This window comes from Hemitrygon akajei, chromosome 5 (genome assembly GCF_048418815.1).
Source record: "Hemitrygon akajei chromosome 5, sHemAka1.3, whole genome shotgun sequence".
In the NCBI taxonomy this organism is placed as follows: domain Eukaryota; kingdom Metazoa; phylum Chordata; class Chondrichthyes; order Myliobatiformes; family Dasyatidae; genus Hemitrygon; species Hemitrygon akajei.
The window spans coordinates 88,044,731-88,069,197 of record NC_133128.1 but is presented as its reverse complement, the minus strand read 5'-3'; the positions used below and the strand labels follow the sequence as shown (position 1 = coordinate 88,069,197).

Sequence of the window (24,467 nt, the reverse complement as noted above, 5' to 3'; positions counted from 1 at the left end):
ACCATCTCTGAAAAAGAAAGGCATCAGTCAGGAAATATCATGAGTAATTGTAGGCCCCGTATCGAAGGAAAGATGTGCTAGCCATGGAGCGGGTCCACAGGACGTTCACAAGAATGGATTTGGAAATGAAACATGCTGGATATCTTTGGGTCTATACTCTATGGAGTTAAGGAGGATCTCACTGAAACCCCCTGATACTGAAATGTCTTGAATAGAGTGGATGAAGAGAGTATGTTTTCAGAATAAGAGAGTCTAGGATCTGAGGGCGCAGCCTCAGAATAAAGAGACATCCCTTTAAAACTGAAATGAAGAATTTCTTCAGCCAAAAGACCTGTGGAATTTGTTGCCACAGGGCAATGGAAACCAAGCCGTTGGGTGTAATTTGAGGAGAGATTGATAGGTTCCTGATTGGTAAGGTGAAGGGGAGGTTAAGAGATACAGGGAGAATGGGGTTAAGAAAAATAGCCATGATTGAATGGTGGAGCATTCAATGAATTGAATGGCTTAACTCTGCTCCTATATCTTATGGTCTTGCAGACTAAATCTTTTCCCCTTCCCATAAACTTACGCTCTCTAGTTTTAGAAACATAAACCTATGCTATCTAGTTCAAATGCAGCAGAAATATCTAAACTTTAGATTGTAGGTATTGATCTAAATAACTCTAATCTGGCACAGCATCCAGGAGCAAATTTCCTCCGTATTGGTGCTGGGGGTGTCAGCTAGACTCCGCAACAAGCTGGACTTCAGCCACGTTGCACATTGATGCATCTGCTGCCAGTTACAACTGCATCAGCTCAGCATGTTTAGTTAACGGCCTCAATATGCATGCCTGTGCTGGCATCTAATCCAGTCCTTACCAGCCTGGCTACAATACTACTGGGTGAATCCAAGTTGTGGTGACTAGGGGTTAGTTTCTCAAGCTGAAGACGTGGCTCAGACTTGTTGACAACACAGTGGCCTTTGGTGGGGGGAGTAGGTGGAAATCAGCGTTGAGAGTAATCCATGAGAAGAGATTGAATATCAGCAACTCTAGCAGAAGCAATTAATGGCACTCCAGTGAACATCTGGCTCTATAAACCCGGCTAACGTTTACAAAGGTAAACCTAGAGATGTAATGAGATATTTTGTGGAAATGGTTGTCACTGAGCTGTGTGGTCCTCTGGGACATGATGTGAAGGGAATTAATATAGGCTGTTAATATTTTCAGGAAGACTTAATGATGTGCTGAGAAGGTGTGAGACATAGTTAACAGTAGGGTAGCTGCGCTGTGAGAGTCATGGATTTACAGCACAGGCCTGTTTGGTTTAACCAGTCACTATTAACTATTAAGCACCCATTTGCACTAATCCCATTTTATTCTCACCACCTTCCCCAGATTCTACCACTCACCTACACACTGCACGCAAGTTAGAATAGTCAATATGGGCACTGGAGGAAACCGACACGATCACCGGGAGAAGAAGGGGGCAGAGGTTTAAGGTTAGAGGAGGGTGTTAAAGGGGATCTGAGAGGTAGGTTTTTATTGCTCAGAACGGTTGATGCCTGGGACTTGCTGCAAAAGAAAATGGTGGGATCTGGTGGAGTCAATCATTTGTAGAATGTTTCAGCGACAATGAGACTGATGCTTCAAGAGGCAAGGCAGAGGAGGATTCACGGAGTGAGTGAATGGGATTAGAGAGATAGAAGGATTCAGACACCGAGTGGGTAAATGGGATTAGAATGGTAAAAATAATTGGAATGGATGAGCTGGACCAGAGTTCCTGTTTCTGCAGTGTCCAACAATATAATACACAACAGGATCGACCTCCAGGCCATTGGAGGCCTGTGGCAGTGGCTTTACCAGCTGCACCCTGTGCCGTTTGGCATGGTTAACTGCTGAATAGGATGGCAGAAAACCCCCCCAGTCTTCCCTGAGGTGATGTAGTTTTGCACAGTTCCAGCTCTGAGAAAGCTCGGTGGGGTGAATTCCCCAACTTCTCCCTGCTTCGTTGAAAGAATCCGCCTGGCCTCTTCAGCAAAGGTGCTGCTGACACTGGCTTCTTCCTTTTGCAGATGAGAGCAGGTTCTCGGAAGCCACCTCAGTGCTGCTGGCCTGGTTCGAGCGCGGCGAGGTGACAAGGCGCTCAGCCAACAACTTCTATTCCATGATTCAGTCGGTGAACAGCCACAGCCGGAGACTGATGAGCGAGAAGGCAGCTCACGAACAGGAAATGGAGGACGCAAAGGAGCGGTTCAAGAATGCCCTGGCAGGGATCCTGACTGGATGTAAGTATCTGCACTTCGGCCTTCTCACTTGTCTTAAACATACTGGGGGTAAGTATTCCTACTGCAAGTTCTAAAACATGGGCCCAGCTTACAGGACTAGATCTTCAGGTAGGAAACCTTTCACTTGGTCTCGTGAGTCAGAAGTCACTTTTGATAAGAACAGGTAACCAAATAGAACTGCAGATGCTGGAGTTGTGGGCACTGAGTCCAAGTTCATTCAGGTACAGACTGGTTCACCCACTGTCTGCAGTAGAGTTACACATCACACCGTCATGGGTGTAACATGTTGGTGCTGAATTGAACTTTGTTTTCCAGTGTGGGTTGTTATTGTCAAATGTGCTCAGATACAGTGAAAAGCTTTTTGTGTTTTGTCAAGCAGATCATGCCATACATAATTACATGGAGGTAGTAAAAGCTCTCTTCACTTTCTCTGTAATTCTGTATTAGTAACTTAGTTTATTATTGTTTCATGTAGCAAGGTAAATTGAAAAGCTTGTCTCGCACACTGTTCATACGGATCAAATGGTTACATAATGCATCGAGGTAGAACAAGGTAAAGCAATAACAGAATGCAGAATTCTGTAACAGCGACAGAGAAAGTGCAGATAAGAATAATAAAGTACAAGATCATAATGAGGTGGATAGTGAGGTCAAGAGTCCATTTTCTTATACTAGGGGACAGTTCAATGGTCTGTAATAGTGGGATAGAAGCTGTCCTTGAGATTGGCTGTGTGTACTTTCAGTTTTCTGTATCTTCTGCCCAATAGCAGGGTGGAGAATAGAGAATACCCGGGGTGGTGGTGTCTTTGATTATGTTGGCTGCTTTACGTTAAAGTACAGTACAGGACCTTTGGCCCATTTTGTTGTGTTGACCTTTGAACGTACTCCAAGCTCAATCTAACACTTTCCTCCCATGTACCCCCCCCCATTTTTCTTTCATACATACGAGTCTCTGAAATGTCTCTAGTTATCTGCTCTACTACCACCCTGACAGAGTGTTTCATGCATCCACCACACTCTCTGTTTAAAAAAAACCTACCTCTAATATCCTCTGTTCTCTCCTCCGATCACCTTAAAATGACGTCCCCTCGTATTAGCCATTGCCACCCTGGGGAATAGTGCTAGGTGTCCAGTCCATCTATGCCTGGTAACGCGAGAGGAGTCGTAGGAGTCATGGTAAACAGCTTTAGCCTCCTGAGGAAGTAGAGATACTGGTGTACGTTTTTTTTGCTCATGACATCTACGTGGTTGGACACCTTATCACCAAGATCTCAATCTCCTTCCTGGACTCTGACTCACTCCTAGGAACTTGCAGTGCTCAACCTCTCGGCCTCAGACCCATCGATGTAGACAGGAGCGCGTTCACCTCCTCTTTTTCTGTAGTCAGTGACAACCCCCTTTGCTTGGCTGACTTTGTGGGAAAAGTTGTTGTCATGACACAAAGTCACTAGGTTGTCAATCTTCTTCCTGTACTCTTGACTTATCACTGTTTGAGATTCGGCCCACAATGGTGATACCGTCTGCAAACTCGTAGAGGGGGCTAGAGTAGAATCTGGCCAGGCAGTCACGAGTGTACTGGGAACAGAGTAGCATGCAACCTCGTGGGCTGCTGGTGGTGAGGATGATCATGGCAGAAATATTGCTGCCCTAACCTCACTAATTACAGTCAGGAAATGCAGGGCCCAGCTGGATCCAAAGGTCAAGCAGTTTGGTGATGAGTTTGCTAAGAACGATACTGGAGCTGTAGCTGGTAAACAATTGTCTGACCTCGACTGCCCAGATGTTCTAGAGGTGAGTGTGGGAGAAGGGAGATGGCATCTGTTTCATTGGCAGGTGATTTGCAGTGGGCCGAGGCTGGAGATTATATCTTGTCACTGTGGATGTCAGAGCCACGAGAGAGTAGTCATTAAGGCATTATATTCTGCATTCTGTCACTGCTTTTCACTGTGTTGGATCTCAGTGTGCTGATGTATGGAATGATCTGTCTGCATGGAGTGCTTTTCACTGTGAATGAAACAATAGTAAAGTAATGACTGATTATAGAGAAAACAGAATGCAGAATATCGGTTACAGAGAAAGTGCGGTTCAGGTAGACGATATGGTGCAAGGGCAACGGTGAGGTAGACTGGGAAATCCAGAGAAAAGGAGTTCGGTTAGAGCGTGAGTGTTCCTACGATGGAAACAGACGGAAGTGAAATTCGGGTAGCCAGTGTGTCCAGCACACTTCCCCCAGGAATCAATGCGGTAGAAATCTTAGAATTTGGTTTTGAAGAAAAACCTTTAAAAATAATTAGAGTGATGCCAATGGAAAAAGCGCATGGTTTTCAGATGGTGGGTGGGGCTGTTAACAGTGGATTAGGCTTGGGCCTATTTCTGGCTGGATTATAAGAAGCAGCAGTGCGTGGGTTTGACAGGTGAAGGGGACACACCTGGGAAGGGTGGCCATGAGACAGGGAGCTGCATCCAACCATGTATTCAGACGTTAGCTGCAGGCTATGGACAAAGAACTAGCCTCATCCCTGTGACGAGGTTACTCACTCCATCTCAGTGATGCCCACATTAGGTTTCAACGGCAGACCCATGGATTTCGGAATTTACCAGTGGAATAACAGTACAACAACAGCCACTCCACGGGAGTCGTGCCGACAGACAGCTCCGTAAACTCCACGGGAGTCGTGCCGACAGACGGCTCCGTAAACCCCACGGGAGTCGTGCCGACAGACGGCTCCGTAAACCCCACGGGAGTCGTGCCGACAGACGGCTCCGTAAACCCCACGGGAATCGTGCCGACAGACGGCTCCGTAAACTCCACGGGAGTCGTGCCGACAGACGGCTCCGTAAACTCCACGGGAGTGGTGCCGACAGACGGCTCCGTAAACTCCACGGGAGTGGTGCCGACAGACGGCTCCGTAAACTCCACGGGAGTGGTGCCGACAGACAGCTCCGTAAACTCCACGGGAGTGGTGCCGACAGGCAGCTCCGTAAACTCCACAGGAGTCGAGCCGACAGGCAGCTCCGTAAGCTCCACGGGAGTCGTGCCGACAGACAGTACCTTGATGACTCTTCCGTCTCTAATCTGGAACTCGGATCAGCAGACTGGACTGTGTCAGTGGTAACACTGATGACATCTTCAGCAGGAGCAGCCTCAGCTCTCAAAGACAGCAGGAGGGAGCTGAAGCTCGCGGAGTAGGCAGAAGGTCCACACACTGGCCTGGTATGTGCCTCTGAGGGCTGTTGTCGTTGTTGCATTGGCTGATGGCTGACATTTGTGGGCACTGGACTTGGACCTTCTGGGATGTGCTTTCCAGGTTTTATTCCTGACTGTCAATGCCAGCATCATCCTCAGATTCGCAGAGCTCTGTCACAGATATTTTTGGTAGGGGAGCTATCTGGTTTGGGGCCTGACATCAGCATCTGTGTGTGTATGTATTTTTACATACATACGCGCGAGTGTGTACAAGAGTCTTGTAATAGTAGGATGTATTCCGTCTTTGAGCCGAGTGGAGCGTGCTTTGAAGCTTTTGCATCTTCTGCCCGACAGAGAAGAAAAGAGTATGACTGAGTGGGAGGGTCTTTCGATTACGTTGGCTGCTTTTCAGTGTCCACGGTGGGGAGATTGGTTTTCATGATGGGCTGAGTTATGTCCACAACCCTCCGCAATCTCTTGGCGTTGTGGGCAAAGCAGTAGTCGTGCGAAGCAATGGTGAATCTGATAGGATGCTTTCCAAGTGCATCGATAGACATTGTTGAGGACCAACAGAGAAATGTCAGATTTCCTTAGCCTTCTGAGGAAGCAGAGTTGCTGGTGGCTTTGGGCATGCTGTCTACATGGTTGGACTTGGACAAGCTATGGGTGTTCACTCATGGCTCCTTTAGGCTCGAAGCCATCTTCACCTCAGTACCATTAATGTGTACTATCTTTGCGTAGCCCTTCATATACAGACAATCCTCAGGATGTCTTCAGCACCTAACGATAGGAGATGGGTGTACCTGAAGCACGATCTGATGGATTGGGTTTGAGGTAACACAATGAAAACTGAGTTAATACAACATCAGAGCAACACACACAAAGGCTGGAGGAGCTCAGCAAGTCGGGCAGCATCTGTGGATAAGCAGTGAACGGTCCAGAGGAGGTTCACAAGGATGATTCCAGGAGTGAAGGGGTTGACATATGAGGAGTGTTTGACAGCTTTGGAAGAATTTTGATGAACGCAGGGGGAAGGGCATCTCATAGAAACCTACCGAATGTTAAAAGGACTAGATAGGGTAGATGTGGAGAAGATGTTTCCTGTGGTGGGGGTATTCAGAACTAGAGGGCACATCCTCGGAATTGAGGGGCAATCCTTTAGAACAGGGGTAAGGAGGAACTTTTTTTCAGCCAGAGTAGTGAATCTGTGGAATGCTCTGCCATGGGCTGTGGTGGAGGCCAAGTCTGTGCGTATGTTTAAGGTGGAAGTTGATAGTTTCCTGATCGGTCAGGGCATCAAAGGATATGGTGAGAAGGCAGGTGTATGGGGTTGAGTGGAATCCCTTGGGATCAGCCACAATGGAATGGAGCAGACTCGATGGGCTGAATGGCCTAATTCTACAATAAATGTCTCATGGTGCCCCCCCTCCCCCAGGCTGTGTCCTGAGGCCCCTCCTCTATTCCCTTCACACCCACGACTGTACTGCCACACACAGCTCCAATCCGCAGATGACGTGACTTTGATCGGCCTTATTTCTAGCAGTAATTAGACAGCCTGCAGAGGAGAGGTTAACACCCTGACACACTGGTGCCAGGATAACAAACTCTCCCTCGATGCCGAAAAAACAAAAGAGCCGATTGTGAATGGCAGGAGACAGCTCGGCCCGATCAACATCAATGGGTCTGCAGTTGAGAGAGTAAGTAGTTTCACGTTCTTCGGTATGCACATCACTGATGATCTCACCTGGACTGTACACAGTGGCTGTGTGGCCAAAAAAAGCACAACAGCATCTCTTCCACCTCAGGCGACTGAAGAAGTTTGGCATGGGCCCCCAAATCCTCAAGACATTCTATAAGGGCACCACTGAGACCATCCTGACTAACTGTGTCACCACCTGGTACGGGAACTGTACCAGCCTTGATCGCTGGGCATCACAGAGAGTGGTACCGACAGCCCAGTGCATCTGTGGATGGGAACTTCCCTCCATTGAGGACATTTACAGCAGTAGATGCATAAAGAAGGCCTGAAAGATCATCGAGGACACCAGTCACCCCCCCCCCCAACTATAAACTGTTTCAGCTGCTTCCGTCTGGCAAACAGTACCACAGCATTAAAGCCAGGACCAACAGGCTACGGGACAGCTTCTTTCTACAAGCCATTAGACTTACAAATTCACATGTCTGTACATTGCGTCGGAGTCATAACGCAAAGATTTTTACTCCCTCACATTGTGGGATGGATGTAAGAGTTAAATAAATTCAAATTCTAATTCTAACTTTCTGAGTTCCTCCAGCATTTTATGTGTGTTGCTCTACATTTTCAGCACCTTCAGAATCTCTTGTGTGCAAAACATCAGTGAATGTGCCATTTGGACCACACTTGCTGGTCTAGTGGTGTCTGACTGTGACTGATTTCAGTACCCAGCCATTCTGTCGGATCTCGTGGGCACATCCTGACACGTCTTTGCGTTCACCACTGGAATCCTTCTTCTCTTTCACTCTCCAGCATTGCAACCAGGAAACCGCACTAACGCCTTGACTCCATTCTACTGCACTCCCAACCTCAGAATCAATTCAGTTAATAAAGCTCGGAGCTTTCTGTGACCTTCTCAGCTTGTTGTTCTTTAAGGAGTTTGGAAAAGACACCAGATGAGATGGTTTGGATTTTAAAAGGCACAGTGACCTCTCCCCAGGTGCCCCGTGTGCACTTGGACCACACTGAACCCACAATGTCAAGAAATTAAAACACAGCCCTCGTGTGCAAGCACTTCAGAATATTAGGACAGAATAGGATGTCTCGAGCCAGGGCGTCTACTGAACAAAGTTTATTTGAAACATTAAAAGAAATTGGGCTTTAATGGAAGCAATGTTTTCAAGTTCCTTTTTTGAACATGTTCATAAATACAAAGTTTTTTTTTTCAGTTTGCCTGTAGAGAATTCTGCAATCTCTTCCAGGTGGAAGTCTTCCTTATTTTCATCATAAGTGGGTAAATTTTATCCAGGGTGGAAGAGTCGGTAGTCGGTGGTTCTGCTGCCTCATGGGTTCCATCCTGACCTCGTGTGTAGTGTGCACATTCTCCTGTGACCACGTGCGTCTCCCCTGGTGCTCTGGTTTCCTCTCATGTGTCAGTCAGTGGGTTAATTGGCCGCTGTAAGTTGCCCCTAGAGTTGTAGGATGGATAAATATTTGAGAGATCAAGGTTCAGAGGAAGAGGCACAGAAGATGAGGCCTGGGTCTGATCAGCCATGACCGTGTGGAATGGTGGGACAGTTGGAGGGACTGAGAGTCCTACTCCTGCTCCTGTTTTCTTGGAGGTGGCTGACAGAATCTGGATGAGTGTGAACAGATTACAGAAGAATAGGATTGTTCTGTGATGCACCATCAATAACTCTAGGAGACTGGAAGTGAATGATAGGCTTTTATTAACAGCGAAAAGGGAGCACGACATGTCGAAGACTGAGGGAGGAGCAGCGCCCCAATCGCCTTTATACAGGAGCAGTCAGCAGAGGGGCGTGTCCAGACAGGTATACATAGTTTACCGCATTCCGGGAGCTGGCATTTACTCAACAGGCTGAAGGGTCTGTATCATAAGAAAAGAGAAAATATGAGAAGTCATCTAACAAAATGATGTGTGACCAAGGTCAGCAGCTTGTTAATAGATCCATCCTAAAGTAGTAAAGGAAATTAATATGTTAGATCAGTCAGATATCAGATATTTAGCAAGGTGTTGACCAAGACATGCTAAAATCCATAAATATTAGATAGTTATGGATTTATCCAATAGAACATTCATGAGGAGCCTCCATTAGTTAGTAATTGGAAGCTGCCACAAGAGGTTTAAGGTGAACAGCACATGGTTTGTAAGGAAGCTGGATTAACACATAGAAGGCTTGGCTGATGTGGTGAGCTGGATAGTCTGGTTTGAATGGGACCTTAATGTTACGGTTGATCAGATGGCTGAAGTGTGAGTTATATCATACTACACACCAAGGAACTTTAATAAGTCAAAGCAATTCCATTTCACTTATCTTTTCCAAATTCCTTAGATGCTGTGTGGCATTATTTCCAGTTGACACGCTGCCTGTGATCGGATTTGGCTGGGTAGGGGATGTTTGAGTTGTGGATCAGGATTCATGCCCGCGCCGGGGAAGGAGATGTAATGTTCACGATGACTGGTGGTTCTTCGTGAATGAGGTCATACTAATCCAGAGTTGATGTGATTCAGGGGTTTACTGCTCATTTAGTTCCCACTCCTGGGTGTTAGTTTATGTATGTATCACAAAAAGTGCAATCTTGTGTTCTGGGATAAAGAGGCCTACATTGAAATAAAACAGGTCCACTGCGCTGACATTATCCACATCTGCAATTTCACCCAGGTCATTAGTCATGTAGTTATATCCCACCAACACTGAGAGTGGGCAGGGACAGTTTCAAATTGACAAAACCTAGGGAAACGTGGCTCATACTATGAGAAGTGTTAGTTTAGACTGAAGGGTGAAAATTCACGTTTGCTTGACAGGGAAGAAAAAGACAAGTCCAGCATGTGGATTGTCAGCGATCATGAGGCCTCTCGTGATCTACTGGCCTCCAAGACTGTGGTCCAGAAACGTTGGATGCCAGCCCTTCTGCAGCCAGGAAAATATTTAAAAAGGAGGACTGCCTGTCCCTGAAGAAGACACCGTCTCCTAATCTCACTCAGTCCCTTCCCAGACTTTTTTTTGAGAAGTTTAGTCCCAAAAGCTAAATGAGCATCGACTCTTGCCATTGAGCAGATGTTGGTTGGTAACCAGTTGGAAGTGTGGGAGTACACCGTGCCTCTGGCCAGCTAACAGAGGGGTCCAGTCTTCACCACAATCTTTAGGCTGCTTAGGCCACAGCTCCCAACCCCACAACCCTTACCAGTGAGGAGGACAAGGCCAGCAAAAGGCCACAGCTCCCAACCCCACAACCCTTACCAGTGAGGAGGACAAGGCCAGCAAAAGGCCACAGCTCCCAACCCCACAACCCTTACCAGTGAGGAGGACAAGGCCAGCAAAAGGCCACAGCTCCCAACCCCACAACCCTTACCAGTGAGGAGGACAAGGCCAGCAAAAGCATGGGAACACCATATCTGGAAGTTGCCGTCCAAACCAGACACCGTTCTGAATATTTCACCATTCTTTCACTGTTACTGGGTCAAAATCCTGAGCTCCCTCCGGGCAGCATTGCGAATACACCCAAGGATTACAGTGGTTGGCGAAGGCAGCTCACCTCCAGCTTCTCAAGGTCAATTAGGGATGAGCATTTAAATGCTGGCTCAGCCTCCGATGCTCTCACCCCTGGAATAAACAAAAAAAGAATCTTACTCTGATTCCATTTTATTCCCCCTACATTCCCATCAGCTTTCCTGGATTCTAGCCCTCACCCACAAACTAGGGCCATTTCCCAGAGGCTGATTAGCCCACACATCTTCGGGATGTGGGAGGAAACTGGAGCTCCCAAGGGAAAGCCACACAGCCTGAGGAGAACGTGCAGACTCCATGCCGAAGGTTACGAGCAAAGCCGGGTCTTTGGAGCAGTGAGGCAGTGGTTCTACTAACTGCACCATGGTGTAGCCCCAGTAGGATGCAAGAACCATGCTGTAATTACACAGAGTGTAGAAATTTGGTGGAGACACTGAGGCTTGAGGAGAGTACATCTGCAGTTGGCACACTGTAAGTATTACAGAGACATTAATTGGCAAGTTGAAAGGCACCATGTCATCTCGCTTGTAACCTCTGGCACATTCTGTGTGACAGAGCGCGTGGCTGGAGGGTGACCTGATGCCTACAATGATGTCTAGAAGCATCATCACTTTAGCCCCAGTGTGTCTCTGCTTTGACTCGTGTTTCTGATCAAATCGTAAACTGGTTGTTTTGTTTGACTTCCTTGTTTACCAAAGTTGAGCAGATTGTGGCCGTTTTCAAGGCTGCTTCGAAGCAAAAGGCATGGGACCATTTCTCCAAAGCTCAACGCAAGAACATTGATATATGGCGAAAGCAAGCTGAGGTTGGTGCTCTAATCTTCTATTTCTATCAGTGCCATTCACTTCTAAGATGATATTTGCTTAGCTGAGTATTATAGCTTGCTGTTAGTATTCAACACATTAGTACAACTCAGAAGTATTGACATTTTTAGACTATACTGCTGATCCATGTTGTGCGTTGCCATTGGAATCCCTGCAGGCAAATGGACATCAGCAGCACTCAGGCTGATGAGCTGGAGTCAATAGCTGCTACATTTTGGCTATGAACTTTATTTCAGTCAAGAGCTGATTGTGTTCTCTTAAAGGAATTAACAGACATGTTTGACATCAGACTGGAGTGAAGGTAAACTTGTATTTTCACCCTACTGTTTGCCCCATTTCACCCCCCCCCCCCCAATTGGAAGGAGAATAATGAAGAGTCACATTTCAATATTCCTTTCATGAAGTTAAAGCAGTGATAGGCAAGTAACTGCCAACACTTCAGTGTGTGAGGATTTACTCAAACTTTTATATCAATTTTCACCGTTTTCTGACATTTCTTTCAGCTTACCCTCACCTTTATTCTAATAGAAATAACACTAGCACATTTCAATTTTTTTCTAAATTAAAACATTCTATCAGTGTTGTTGCTGAGCTGAAAGATGTACACAAAAGGACTGATATCCTGGCTGTTGGGATTGGAAAAATCGAGCTGGTCATTGTCTAAACTAGACAAGGCTTACTTGTTATGCCTTATAATTTTGCTTTATTCAGAAGGAGGCTATTGTGAGACTGAGAGTTCCAGTAAATCACTGCCGTGAGAGACAATCCAACAGCATCTCAAAGGACTTAAAGTATTTTAGATGTTTCCATAAGATCACTTTTCATTCTTTGACACTGGAGTGTATTGGCTTGCTCTGGTCAATCTCCTCACATAACAGGGCTCTAAACCAATCACTGCGTCCTCTCTAAGACAAGTCGGTCCTTTCCCAGGCAAGCCAAGTGAGGAATAGTTAACCAGTTGTGGTCTCACTGAAGTCCCAGCAACTGCAACTTCACTCTTACAATTGAAAAAGTTTAAGGGTAACACGAGGGGGAATTTCTTTACTCAGAGAGTGGTAGCTGTATAATGAGCTTCCAGTAGAAATGACAGAGGCAGGTTCGGTATTGTCATTTAAAGTAAAATTGGATGGGTATATGGACAGGAAAGGAATGGAGGGATATGGGCTGAGTGCGGGCCAGTGGGACTAGGTGAGAGTAAGCGTTGGCACAGACTAGAAGGGCCAAGGTGGCCTGTTTCCGTGCTGTAATTGTTATATGGTTATATGCTCTCTTTCTTTGTGCAGTAAAGGTTAGCAAGCCATACCTCCACCTACTTTGCTGTGTATTAAAGTCTGACTAACCACATGTCCGAATTCTCTATCTGTCTTGTCGCCACAATCCCAACCACAGACCCCCAGACTGATGGTAGTAAGTTGAAGCCTACTTCCTCCTTTCACATTGTAATGTGACTCCAATATAACAATGCAATATTGCAGGTTTCCAATCTAAATAGACATTTCTCAAATTTGGCAAGTTGTGGAAGATCAAAAGAAATTCATGCTCCATCTCGTTAAACCAAATGATACTCATTCCACAAGATTTGTTGCCTTTACAGACCATTAATTTTTACCAGTATATTTTTCTTACTGATCTTAATTAAATTATTCACTCTTGTTAGACATGGATATAAGATATTTCTTTAATACCTTTTACTGTTTCCTTTTTCTCTATTTTAATTCCTTGTCTCAGACCCTGTGGATCATTTTCACTTTCACTATTTGACTTTGCTTCCATAGTTTTACAATTTATTTTTAATCTTTTGCTATTTATGTAACCTTCACTTCAGTAAAATGCTCCTTCTGAACCTGCTTCCTAAGCTGCTGTAGTTTGTGATTTTTGAAACTTTCATCTCTTGACTTTACAGATATTTTTTATACCTCTGGTTTCCTTTTCCATTCTATTTCAATTTACAGAGACCTGCCTCTGACATAGCACTTTTAGGCCCTGTCTGTGCAGTTGGGTTTAAGCCTCAACTGCTGAATGAGATTTTTGCTGGGTAGTACAACTTTGACAATTGCAAGTTTAAACAAGAATCGCTACAGTGTCAGTCTTACTTCCTACACCTTTTGTACATTCACTGGAAAAATTTTACAAAAAGATCTGCATCATTAACAATGGAAGGAAATCTGCATAATTTTAATATTGAAATAAATGACTGCTTACAGGAGTTACTGTGGTATGGAATTGAATGTAAGTATATACACAGATTGTTTACACTAGGGCATCTTCCTGCATTGTGCTTAGAATAAAGTTAGGAATGAACAGAAGTCCTTAATTACCTTGTTATTCATTCACTATTCCTACTGTGCTGTACAGTACTTTCCCTCAATAACCTGAGCTAGTTGTTGTTCTGTCCCTTTTGTTATCTAGTTTTTGTTTTATTGGTAAGGTGAATGAATTTGCTGCCGTCAGCATTTCAGTAAGCATCTTATTGGTTCTGAGCTGGATGGGAGTTTTTATCAGCTCTATTAGTTTTTGTTTGAGCAAGGTGGGAAACTTCCATCAAACTTGCTTACGGGTTCTGTAGTAAAACCGGCACTTTTCTGCCGTCGAATGTAACTCCTGCACAGTCATCCAGCCTCTGGTACTTCATAAATGTTATTGGCCTAATCTTACTTCCCACTGCAATCCTCGCCATTTTATCATCACCCCATACGTTGCACGTATCAATCTTTGATGTGGGCTGATCAAGCTCAAACCCCTGTTCATATGATGCATTATGGGGTGGGGACAGAGAAAGAGAGAAAAGATCGTCACCAGTAGCACAGGTTAGACAGCAGCAGACCCAGCAAACTTCTTTTCTAATAATCGAACTGATGAAAGCAGAAGGGCAGGTGTAAACTCTTTCACATGTTTCTAGTCTATCCAAGCTAAGTCATGCTATTATGCTTTCATTATGATAATTACAGACATCACTGAACAAATCATAATTCAGTTTTGTAGGTCACTGTATCTACAAGCAAACAATTCACTCGTTCATAATTTCATTTTAAGTGCGGTCAAGGTTTGTTGTTTACGTACAGAGAAAAGTGCCTTTTAAACAGCTGAAGTTATAAATTTGCCTCGTAAGGTGAGTTATAATTTTTCTGTTTGAGGAATGCATGGCTGACTTTGAGATGAGGCAGGATACAAAGCTAAACTAACTGTTTTTCTAATTAAGCTGTGGAAACGACAGTCACTCTTTAACGCACTGGTCAAACCCCTCTGAAGTCAGGAATGGATAGGAGATCAGTGCGATATGTATTAGTGTCAGTATAACTTTTAACAATTGAAAAAATTTGTATGAATGCATATCCAGCAATAATGGAGTATGAGTGTGATGAGAGCAGATGTAAGTATACAGAGTACACAGACGGTTTGCAGACTTAGCATGTGATCTTCCTCCATTAAAATGCCACAAGGGAGCCACTTAATTAGGTTGATGAAGAAGGTGTGTAAAATCCCACTGCCATTTGTGTCATTGTGGATCTTTAATGGTTCTTAATTGAATGTCTAGCTCATTAATGGAGAAATTAAGGTAAGTGAATTATTGTAATGAGAGAGGCTGGTACTCATGTGAGCTCATTCCTCCAGATTCCTGGTAGCACTGGCACTATTAGAATGACCTCTCTCTCTCAGGGTTGGTTTGTGGAGCCCAGTTGCGGTAAGTTCGCATCTCAGTTTTAAAGGTTAATGGTCAGTCGTATGCACTTTGAAACATCAGAGCATACATTGAAGTGTGTCATTTTGCGTCAACAGCTAAGAGTGTCCAAGGATGGTGCTAGGGGTAGCCCGCAAGCATTGCCACACTTCCAATGGCAAAATAGCATGCCCGTAACTTACTAACCCTAACCCGTACTTCCCTGGAATGTGGGAGGGCACTGAAGCACCAGGAGGAAACCGACACGTTTATGGGGAGAACATACAGACTCCTTACAAACAGCAGCGGGAACTGAACCCTGATTTTCCAAAAGCTGGCACTGCAAAGCATTACACTAACGACTGTGCTACCATTCCACCCACGGTTTGGGAGGATAACCAGTGTTCTGACACCGGGAATGGCCCAAATAAAAACCAACTTACATTTCTAAAAAGGTAAACTTCAAACCAAGCTCAGCAAGCATTTGTAAAATTCCTTAAGAGCTGGAATGGTGATTGGAGTCCACCATTGTGACTTTCATGGGGGGGTGTTACTGGGAAAACACCACTCAGCACCAGTCCACTGGCCACAACTACACCATCTGCCAGAAGTGTGTTGCAAATTGATCAGGTGTACTCTACCCAAAAGAAGCAAACCAAATCCAACATGGAGAATTATCATCACCAGGGTCAACATGTAGTCCTCCGTAAAGTCATTGACAAAGTTATCAAGCACCACTTTCTCACCAATAACCTGCTCACTGATGGCCAGACTGAGATTTGCTGGGACCACTTAACTCGATGTCACAAGCTGTATTCCAGGGAGAGGGTGAAAATAACTGCCTTTAACATGAGGGCATCATTTGACTGAGCATGGTATCAAGGAGCCTTGGTAAAACTGATGAGTGGGCATTGAAGGGAAACTTAGAGATATTGCAAATCCCCAGGATATTAGTTCTTCAGGACAGTGTCCTTCACCCAGCCATCATCAGCTACGTCATCAGTGACTTACACTCTTCAGAATACATTTATTACCAGAGTGCATACACATTATACAACCTACACATTTGTCAACTTGTTAGCCAACCACAAAGACAAAAGAACCCATTTTTAAAAAACCATCGATCACCCAGTATGCGGAGTGTGGGAAAAATCACGCTAACAATAAATGCAGCAAATGGCCTTCTGAGCTGAAGGCCAGAGAGTCTATCCCCATTCCCTTAGTAAAGAGTCTGTCCCCAATCCCTTAGTAAAGAGTAAAGAGTCTGTCCCCATTCCCTGAGTAAAGAGTCTGTCCCCATTCCCTTAGTAAAGAGTAAAGAGTCTGTCCCCATTCCCTTAGTAAAGAGTAAAGAGTCTGTCCCCATTCCCTTAGTAAAGAGTAAAGAGTCTGTCCCCATTCCCTTAGTAAAGAGTAAAGAGTCTGTCCCCATTCCCTTAGTAAAGAGTAAAGAGTCTGTCCCCATTCCCTTAGTAAAGAGTAAAGAGTCTGTCCCCATTCCCTTAGTAAAGAGTAAAGAGTCTGTCCCCATTCCCTTAGTAAAGAGTAAAGAGTCTGTCCCCATTCCCTTAGTAAAGAGTAAAGAGTCTGTCCCCATTCCCTTAGTAAAGAGTCTGTCCCCATTCCCTTAGTAAAGAGTAAAGAGTCTGTCCCCATTCCCTTAGTAAAGAGTAAAGAGTCTGTCCTCATTCCCTTAGTAAAGAGTAAAGAGTCTGTCCCCATTCACTTAGTAAAGAGTAAAGAGTCTGTCCCCATTCCCTTAGTAAAGAGTCTGTCCCCATTCCCTTAGTAAAGAGTCTGTCCCCATTCCCTTAGTAAAGAGTCTGTCCCCATTCCCTTAGTAAAGAGTAAAGAGTCTGTCCCCATTCCCTTAGTAAAGAGTAAAGAGTCTGTCCCCATTCCCTTAGTAAAGAGTAAAGAGTCTGTCCCCATTCCCTTAGTAAAGAGTAAAGAGTCTGTCCCCATTCCCTTAGTAAAGAGTAAAGAGTCTGTCCCCATTCCCTTAGTAAAGAGTAAAGAGTCTGTCCCCATTCCCTTAGTAAAGAGTAAAGAGTCTGTCCCCATTCCCTTAGTAAAGAGTCTGTCCCCATTCCCTTAGTAAAGAGTAAAGAGTCTGTCCCCATTCCCTTAGTAAAGAGTAAAGAGTCTGTCCTCATTCCCTTAGTAAAGAGTAAAGAGTCTGTCCCCATTCACTTAGTAAAGAGTAAAGAGTCTGTCCCCATTCCCTTAGTAAAGAGTCTGTCCCCATTCCCTTAGTAAAGAGTCTGTCCCCATTCCCTTAGTAAAGAGTAAAGAGTCTGTCCCCATTCCCTTAGTAAAGAGTAAAGAGTCTGTCCCCATTCCCTTAGTAAAGAGTAAAGAGTCTGTCCCCATTCCCTTAGTAAAGAGTAAAGAGTCTGTCCCCATTCCCTTAGTAAAGAGTAAAGAGTCTGTCCCCATTCCCTTAGTAAAGAGTCTGTCCCCATTCCCTTAGTAAAGAGTAAAGAGTCTGTCCCCATTCCCTTAGTAAAGAGTAAAGAGTCTGTCCCCATTCCCTTAGTAAAGAGTCTGTCCCCATTCCCTTAGTAAAGAGTAAAGAGTCTGTCCCCATTCCCTTAGTAAAGAGTAAAGAGTCTGTCCCCATTCCCTTAGTAAAGAGTCTGTCCCCATTCCCTTAGTAAAGAGTCTGTCCCCATTCCCTTAGTAAAGAGTCTGTCCCCATTCCCTTAGTAAAGAGTCTGTCCCCATTCCCTTAGTAATGAGTAAAGAGTCTGTCCCCATTCCCTTAGTAAAGAGTAAAGAGTCTGTCCCCATTCCCTTAGTAAAGAGTCTGTCCCCATTCCCTTATTAAAGAGTAAAGAGTCTGTCCTCATTCCCTTAGTAAAGAGTAAAGAGTCTGTCCCCATTCCCTTAGTAAAGAGTAAAGAGTCTGTCCCCATTCCCTTAGTAAAGAGTAAAGTGTCTGTCCCCATTCTCTTAGTAAAGAGTAAAGAGTCTATCCCCATACCCTTAGTAAAGAGTAAAGAGTCTGTCCCCATTCCCTTAGTAAAGAGTAAAGAGTCTGTCCCCATTCCCTTAGTAAAGAGTAAAGAGTCTGTCCCCATTCCCTTAGTAAAGAGTAAAGAGTCTGTCCCCATTCCCTTAGTAAAGAGTAAAGAGTCTGTCCCCATTCCCTTAGTAAAGAGTCTGTCCCCATTCCCTTAGTAAAGAGTAAAGAGTCTGTCCCCATTCCCTTAGTAAAGAGTCTGTCCCCATTCCCTTAGTAAAGAGTAAAGAGTCTGTCCCCATTCCCTTAGTAAAGAGTAAAGAGTCTGTCCTCATTCCCTGAGTAAAGAGTCTGTCCCCATTCACTTAGTAAAGAGTAAAGAGTCTGTCCCCATTCCCTTAGTAAAGAGTCTGTCCCCATTCCCTTAGTAAAGAGTAAAGTGTCTGTCCCCATTCTCTTAGTAAAGAGTAAAGAGTCTATCCCCATACCCTTAGTAAAGAGTCTGTCCCCATTCCCTTAGTAAAGAGTAAAGAGTCTGTCCCCATTCCCTGAGTAAAGAGTAAAGAATCTGTCCCCATTCCCTTAGTAAAGAGTAAAGAGTCTGTCCCCATTCCCTTAGTAAAGAGTAAAGAGTCTGTCCCCATTCCCTTAGTAAAGAGTAAAGAGTCTGTCCCCATTCCCTTAGTAAAGAGTAAAGAGTCTGTCCCCATTCCCTTAGTAAAGAGTAAAGAGTCTGTCCCCATTCCCTTAGTAAAGAGTAAAGAGTCTGTCCCCATTCCCTTAGTAAAGAGTAAAGAGTCTGTCCCCATTCCCTTAGTAAAGAGTAAAGAGTCTGTCCCCATTCCCTTAGTAAAGAGTAAAGAGTCTGTCCCCATTCCCTTAGTAAAGAGTCTGTCCCCATTCCCTTAGTAAAGAGTCTGTCCCCATTCCCTTAGTAAAGAGTAGAGTCTGTCCCGATTCCCTTAGTAAAGAGTAAAGAGTCTGTCCCCATACCCTTAGTAAAGAGTAAAGTGTCTGTCCCCATTCCCTTAATAAAGAGTCTGTCCCCATTTACTTAGTAAAGAGTAAAGAGTCTGTCCCGATTCCCTTAGTAAAGAGTAAAGAGTCTGTCCCCATTCCCTTAGTAAAGAGTCTGTCCCCATTTACTTAGTAAAGAGTAAAGAGTCTGTCCCCATTCCCTGAGTAAAGAGTCTGTCCCCATACCCTGAGTGAAGAGTCTGTCCCCATTCCCTTAGTAAAGAGTAAAGAGTCTGTTCCCATTCCCTTAGTAAAGAGTAAAGAGTCTGTCCCCATTCCCTGAGTGAAGAGTCTGTCCCCATTCCCTGAGTGAAGAGTCTGTCCCCATTCCCTTAGTAAAGAGTAAAGAGTCTGTCCCCATTCCCTTACTAAAGAGTAAAGAGTCTGTCCCCATTCCCTTAGTAAAGAGTAAAGAGTCTGTCCCCATTCCCTTAGTAAAGAGTAAAGAGTCTGTCCCCATTCCCTGAGTAAAGAGTAAAGAGTCTGTCCCCATTCCCTTAGTAAAGAGTCTGTCCCCATTCCCTTAGTAAAGAGTAAAGAGTCTGTCCCCATTCCCTTAGTAAAGAGTAAAGAGTCTGTCCCCATTCCCTTAGTAAAGAGTAAAGAGTCTGTCCCCATTCCCTTAGTAAAGAGTAAAGAGTCTGTCCCCATTCCCTTAGTAAAGAGTGAAGAGTCTGTCCCCATTCCCTTAGTAAAGAGTCTGTCCCCATTCCCTTAGTAAAGAGTAAAGAGTCTGTCCCCATTCCCTTAGTAAAGAGTCTGTCCCCATTGCCTTAGTAAAGAGTATAGAGTCTGTCCCCATTCCCTTAGTAAAGAGTCTGTCCCCATTCCCTTAGTAAAGAGTAAAGAGTCTGTCCCCATTCCCTTAGTAAAGAGTAAAGAGTCTGTCCCCATTCCCTTAGTAAAGAGTAAAGAGTCTGTCCCCATTCCCTTAGTAAAGAGTAAAGAGTCTGTCCCCATTCCCTTAGTAAAGAGTAAAGAGTCTGTCCCCATTCCCTTAGTAAAGAGTAAAGAGTCTGTCCCCATTCCCTTAGTAAAGAGTAAAGAGTCTGTCCCCATTCCCTTAGTAAAGAGTCTGTCCCCATTCCCTTAGTAAAGAGTCTGTCCCCATTTACTTAGTAAAGAGTAGAGTCTGTCCCGATTCCCTTAGTAAAGAGTAAAGAGTCTGTCCCCATACCCTTAGTAAAGAGTAAAGTGTCTGTCCCCATTCCCTTAATAAAGAGTCTGTCCCCATTTACTTAGTAAAGAGTAAAGAGTCTGTCCCGATTCCCTTAGTAAAGAGTAAAGAGTCTGTCCCCATTCCCTTAGTAAAGAGTCTGTCCCCATTTACTTAGTAAAGAGTAAAGAGTCTGTCCCCATTCCCTGAGTAAAGAGTCTGTCCCCATACCCTGAGTGAAGAGTCTGTCCCCATTCCCTTAGTAAAGAGTAAAGAGTCTGTTCCCATTCCCTTAGTAAAGAGTAAAGAGTCTGTCCCCATTCCCTGAGTGAAGAGTCTGTCCCCATTCCCTGAGTGAAGAGTCTGTCCCCATTCCCTTAGTAAAGAGTAAAGAGTCTGTCCCCATTCCCTTACTAAAGAGTAAAGAGTCTGTCCCCATTCCCTTAGTAAAGAGTAAAGAGTCTGTCCCCATTCCCTTAGTAAAGAGTAAAGAGTCTGTCCCCATTCCCTGAGTAAAGAGTAAAGAGTCTGTCCCCATTCCCTTAGTAAAGAGTAAAGAGTCTGTCCCCATTCCCTTAGTAAAGAGTAAAGAGTCTGTCCCCATTCCCTTAGTAAAGAGTAAAGAGTCTGTCCCCATTCCCTTAGTAAAGAGTGAAGAGTCTGTCCCCATTCCCTTAGTAAAGAGTCTGTCCCCATTCCCTTAGTAAAGAGTAAAGAGTCTGTCCCCATTCCCTTAGTAAAGAGTCTGTCCCCATTCCCTTAGTAAAGAGTATAGAGTCTGTCCCCATTCCCTTAGTAAAGAGTCTGTCCCCATTCCCTTAGTAAAGAGTAAAGAGTCTGTCCCCATTCCCTTAGTAAAGAGTAAAGAGTCTGTCCCCATTCCCTTAGTAAAGAGTAAAGAGTCTGTCCCCATTCACTTAGTAAAGAGTAAAGAGTCTGTCCCCAATCCCTTAGTAAAGAGTAAAGAGTCTGTCCCCATTCCCTTAGTAAAGAGTCTGTCCCCATTCCCTTAGTAAAGAGTCTGTCCCCATTCCCTTAGTAAAGAGTAAAGAGTCTGTCCCCATTCCCTTAGTAAAGAGTCAGTCCCCATTCCCTTAGTAAAGAGTAAAGAGTCTGTCCCCATTCACTTAGTAAAGAGTAAAGAGTCAGTCCCCATTCCCTTAGTAAAGAGTAAAGAGTCTGTCCCCATTCACTTAGTAAAGAGTAAAGAGTCTGTCCCCATTCCCTTAGTAAAGAGTAAAGAGTCTGTCCCCATTCCCTTAGTAAAGAGTCTGTCCCCATTCCCTTAGTAAAGAGTCTGTCCCCATTCACTTAGTAAAGAGTCTGTCCCCATACCCTGAGTAAAGAGTAAAGAGTCTGTCCCCATTCCCTTAGTAAAGAGTAAAAAGTCTGTCCCCATTCCCTGAGTGAAGAGTCTGTCCCCATACCCTTAGTAAAGAGTAAAGAGTCTGTCCCCATTCCCTGAGTAAAGAGTAAAGAGTCTGTACCCATTCCCTTAGTAAAGAGTCTGTCCCCATTCCCTGAGTGAAGAATCTGTCCCCATACCCTTAGTAAAGAGTAAAGTGTCTGTCCCCATTCCCTTAGTAAAGAGTCTGTCCCCATTCCCTGAGTGAAGAGTCTGTCCCCATACCCTTAGTAAAGAGTAAAGAGTCTGTCCCCATTCCCTGAGTAAAGAGTAAAGAGTCTGTCCCAATTCCCTTAGTAAAGAGTAAAGAATCTGTCCCCATTCCCTGAGTAAAGAGTAAAGAGTCTGTCCCCATTCCCTTAGTAAAGAGTAAAGAGTCTGTCCCCATTCCCTGAGTGAAGAATCTGTCCCCATACCCTGAGTAAAGAGTCTGTCCCCATTCCCTGAGTAGAGTAAAGAGTCTGTCCCCATTCCCTTAGTAAAGAGTAAAGAGTCTGTCCCCATTCCCTTAGTAAAGAGTAAAGAGTCTGTCCCCATTCCCTGAGTGAAGAGTCTGTCCCCATTCCCTTAGTAAAGAGTAAAGAGTCTGTCCCCATTCCCTGAGTAAAGAGTAAAGAGTCTGTCCCCATTCCCTTAGTAAAGAGTCTGTCCCCATTCCCTGAGTAAAGAGTCTGTCCACATTCCCTGAGTAAAGAGTCTGTCCCCATTCCCTTAGTAAAGAGTAAAGAGTCTGTCCCCATTCCATTAGTAAAGAGTAAAGAGTCTGTCCCCATTCACTTAGTAAAGAGTAAAGTCTGTCCCCATTCCCTTAGTAAAGAGTAAAGAGTCTGTCCCCATTCCCTTAGTAAAGAGTAAAGAGTCTGTCCCCATTCCTGAGTAAAGAGTCTGTCCCCATTCCTGAGTAAAGAGTCTGTCCCCATTCCTGAGTAAAGAGTCTGTCCCCATTCTCTGAGTGAAGAGTCTGTCCCCATACCCTTAGTAAAGAGTAAAGATTCTGTCCCCATTCCCTTAGTAATGAGTAAAGAGTCTATCCCCATTCCCTTAGTAAAGAGTCTGTCCCAATTCCCTGAGTGAAGAGTCTGTCCCCATTCCCTTAGTAAAGAGTAAAGAGTCTGTCCCCATTCCCTTAGTAAAGAGTCTGTCCCCATTCCCTTAGTAAAGAGTAAAGAGTCTGTCCCCATTCCCTGAGTAAAGAGTAAAGAGTCTGTCCCCATTCCCTTAGTAAAGAGTAAAGAGTCTGTCCCCATTCCCTGAGTAAAGAGTAAAGAGTCTGTCCCCATTCCCTTAGTAAAGAGTAAAGAATCTGTCCCCATACACTTAGTAAAGAGTAAAGAGTCTGTCCCCATTCCCTTAGTAAAGAATAAAGAGTCTGTCCCCATTCCCTTAGTAAAGAGTCTGTCCCCATTCACTTAGTAAACAGTAAAGAGTCTGTCCCCATTCCCTTAGTAAAGAGTAAAGAGTCTATCCCCATTCCCTGAGTAAAGAGTAAAGAGTCTGTCCCCATTCCCTTAGTAAAGAGTAAAGAATCTGTCCCCATACACTTAGTAAAGAGTAAAGAGTCTGTCCCCATTCCCTTAGTAAAGATTAAAGAGTCTGTCCCCATACACTTAGTAAAGAGTAAAGAGTCTGTCCCCATTCCCGTAGTAAAGAGTAAAGATTCTGTCCCCATTCCCATAGTAAAGAGTAAAGAGTCTGTCCCCATTCCCTTAGTAAAGAGTAAAGAGTCTGTCCCCATTCCCTTAGTAAAGAGTAAAGAGTCTGTCCCCATTCCCTTAGTAAAGAGTAAAGAGTCTGTCCCCATTCCCTTAGTAAAGAGTAAAGAGTCTGTCCCCATTCCCTTAGTAAAGAATAAAGAGTCTGTCCCCATTCCCTTAGTAAAGAGTAAAGAGTCTGTCCCCATTCCCTTAGTAAAGAGTAAAGAGTCTGTCCCCATTCCCTTAGTAAAGAGTAAAGAGTCTGTCCCCATTCCCTTAGTAAAGAGTAAAGAGTCTGTCCCCATTCCCTGAGTAAAGAGTAAAGAGTCTGTCCCCATTCCCTTAGTAAAGAGTAAAGAGTCTGTCCCCATTCCCTTAGTAAAGAGTAAAGAGTCTGTCCCCATTCCCTTAGTAAAGAGTAAAGAGTCTGTCCCCATTCCCTTAGTAAAGAATAAAGAGTCTGTCCCCATTCCCTTAGTAAAGAGTAAAGAGTCTGTCCCCAATCCCTTAGTAAAGAGTAAAGAGTCTGTCCCCATTCCCTGAGTAAAGAGTAAAGAGTCTGTCCCCATTCCCTTAGTAAAGAGTAAAGAGTCTGTCCCCATTCCCTGAGTAAAGAGTAAAGAGTCTGTCCCCATTCCCTTAGTAAAGAGTAAAGAGTCTGTCCCCATTCCCTGAGTAAAGAGTAAAGAGTCTGTCCCCATTCCCTTAGTAAAGAGTAAAGAGTCTGTCCCCATTCCCTTAGTAATGAGTCTGTCCCCATTCCCTGAGTAAAGAGTAAAGAGTCTGTCCCCATTCCCTTAGTAAAGAGTAAAGAGTCTGTCCCCATTCCCTGAGTAAAGAGTAAAGAGTCTGTCCCCATTCCCTTAGTAAAGAGTAAAGAGTCTGTCCCCATTCCCTTAGTAAAGAGTAAAGAGTCTGTCCCCATTCCCTTAGTAAAGAGTAAAGAGTCTGTCCCCATTCCCTTAGTAAAGAGTAAAGAGTCTGTCCCCATTCCCTTAGTAAAGAATAAAGAGTCTGTCCCCATTCCCTTAGTAAAGAGTAAAGAGTCTGTCCCCAATCCCTTAGTAAAGAG

At 44.5% G+C, this 24,467-nt stretch overlaps 1 protein-coding gene across 9 annotated transcripts in view; it reads left to right on the top strand.

Annotated features, from left to right (window-relative positions):
- The window catches only part of enox1 (ecto-NOX disulfide-thiol exchanger 1), a 312,484-nt gene that overhangs the window by 80,693 nt on the left and 207,324 nt on the right, over positions 1-24,467 (top strand). For all 9 annotated transcript variants that reach the window (XM_073045990.1, XM_073045991.1, XM_073045995.1 and 6 more), the window contains 2 exons: positions 2,054-2,266; positions 11,375-11,481. In XM_073045990.1, coding sequence (XP_072902091.1) covers positions 2,054-2,266; positions 11,375-11,481 — 320 coding nt within the window. The remainder of the gene's footprint in view (positions 1-2,053; positions 2,267-11,374; positions 11,482-24,467) is intronic.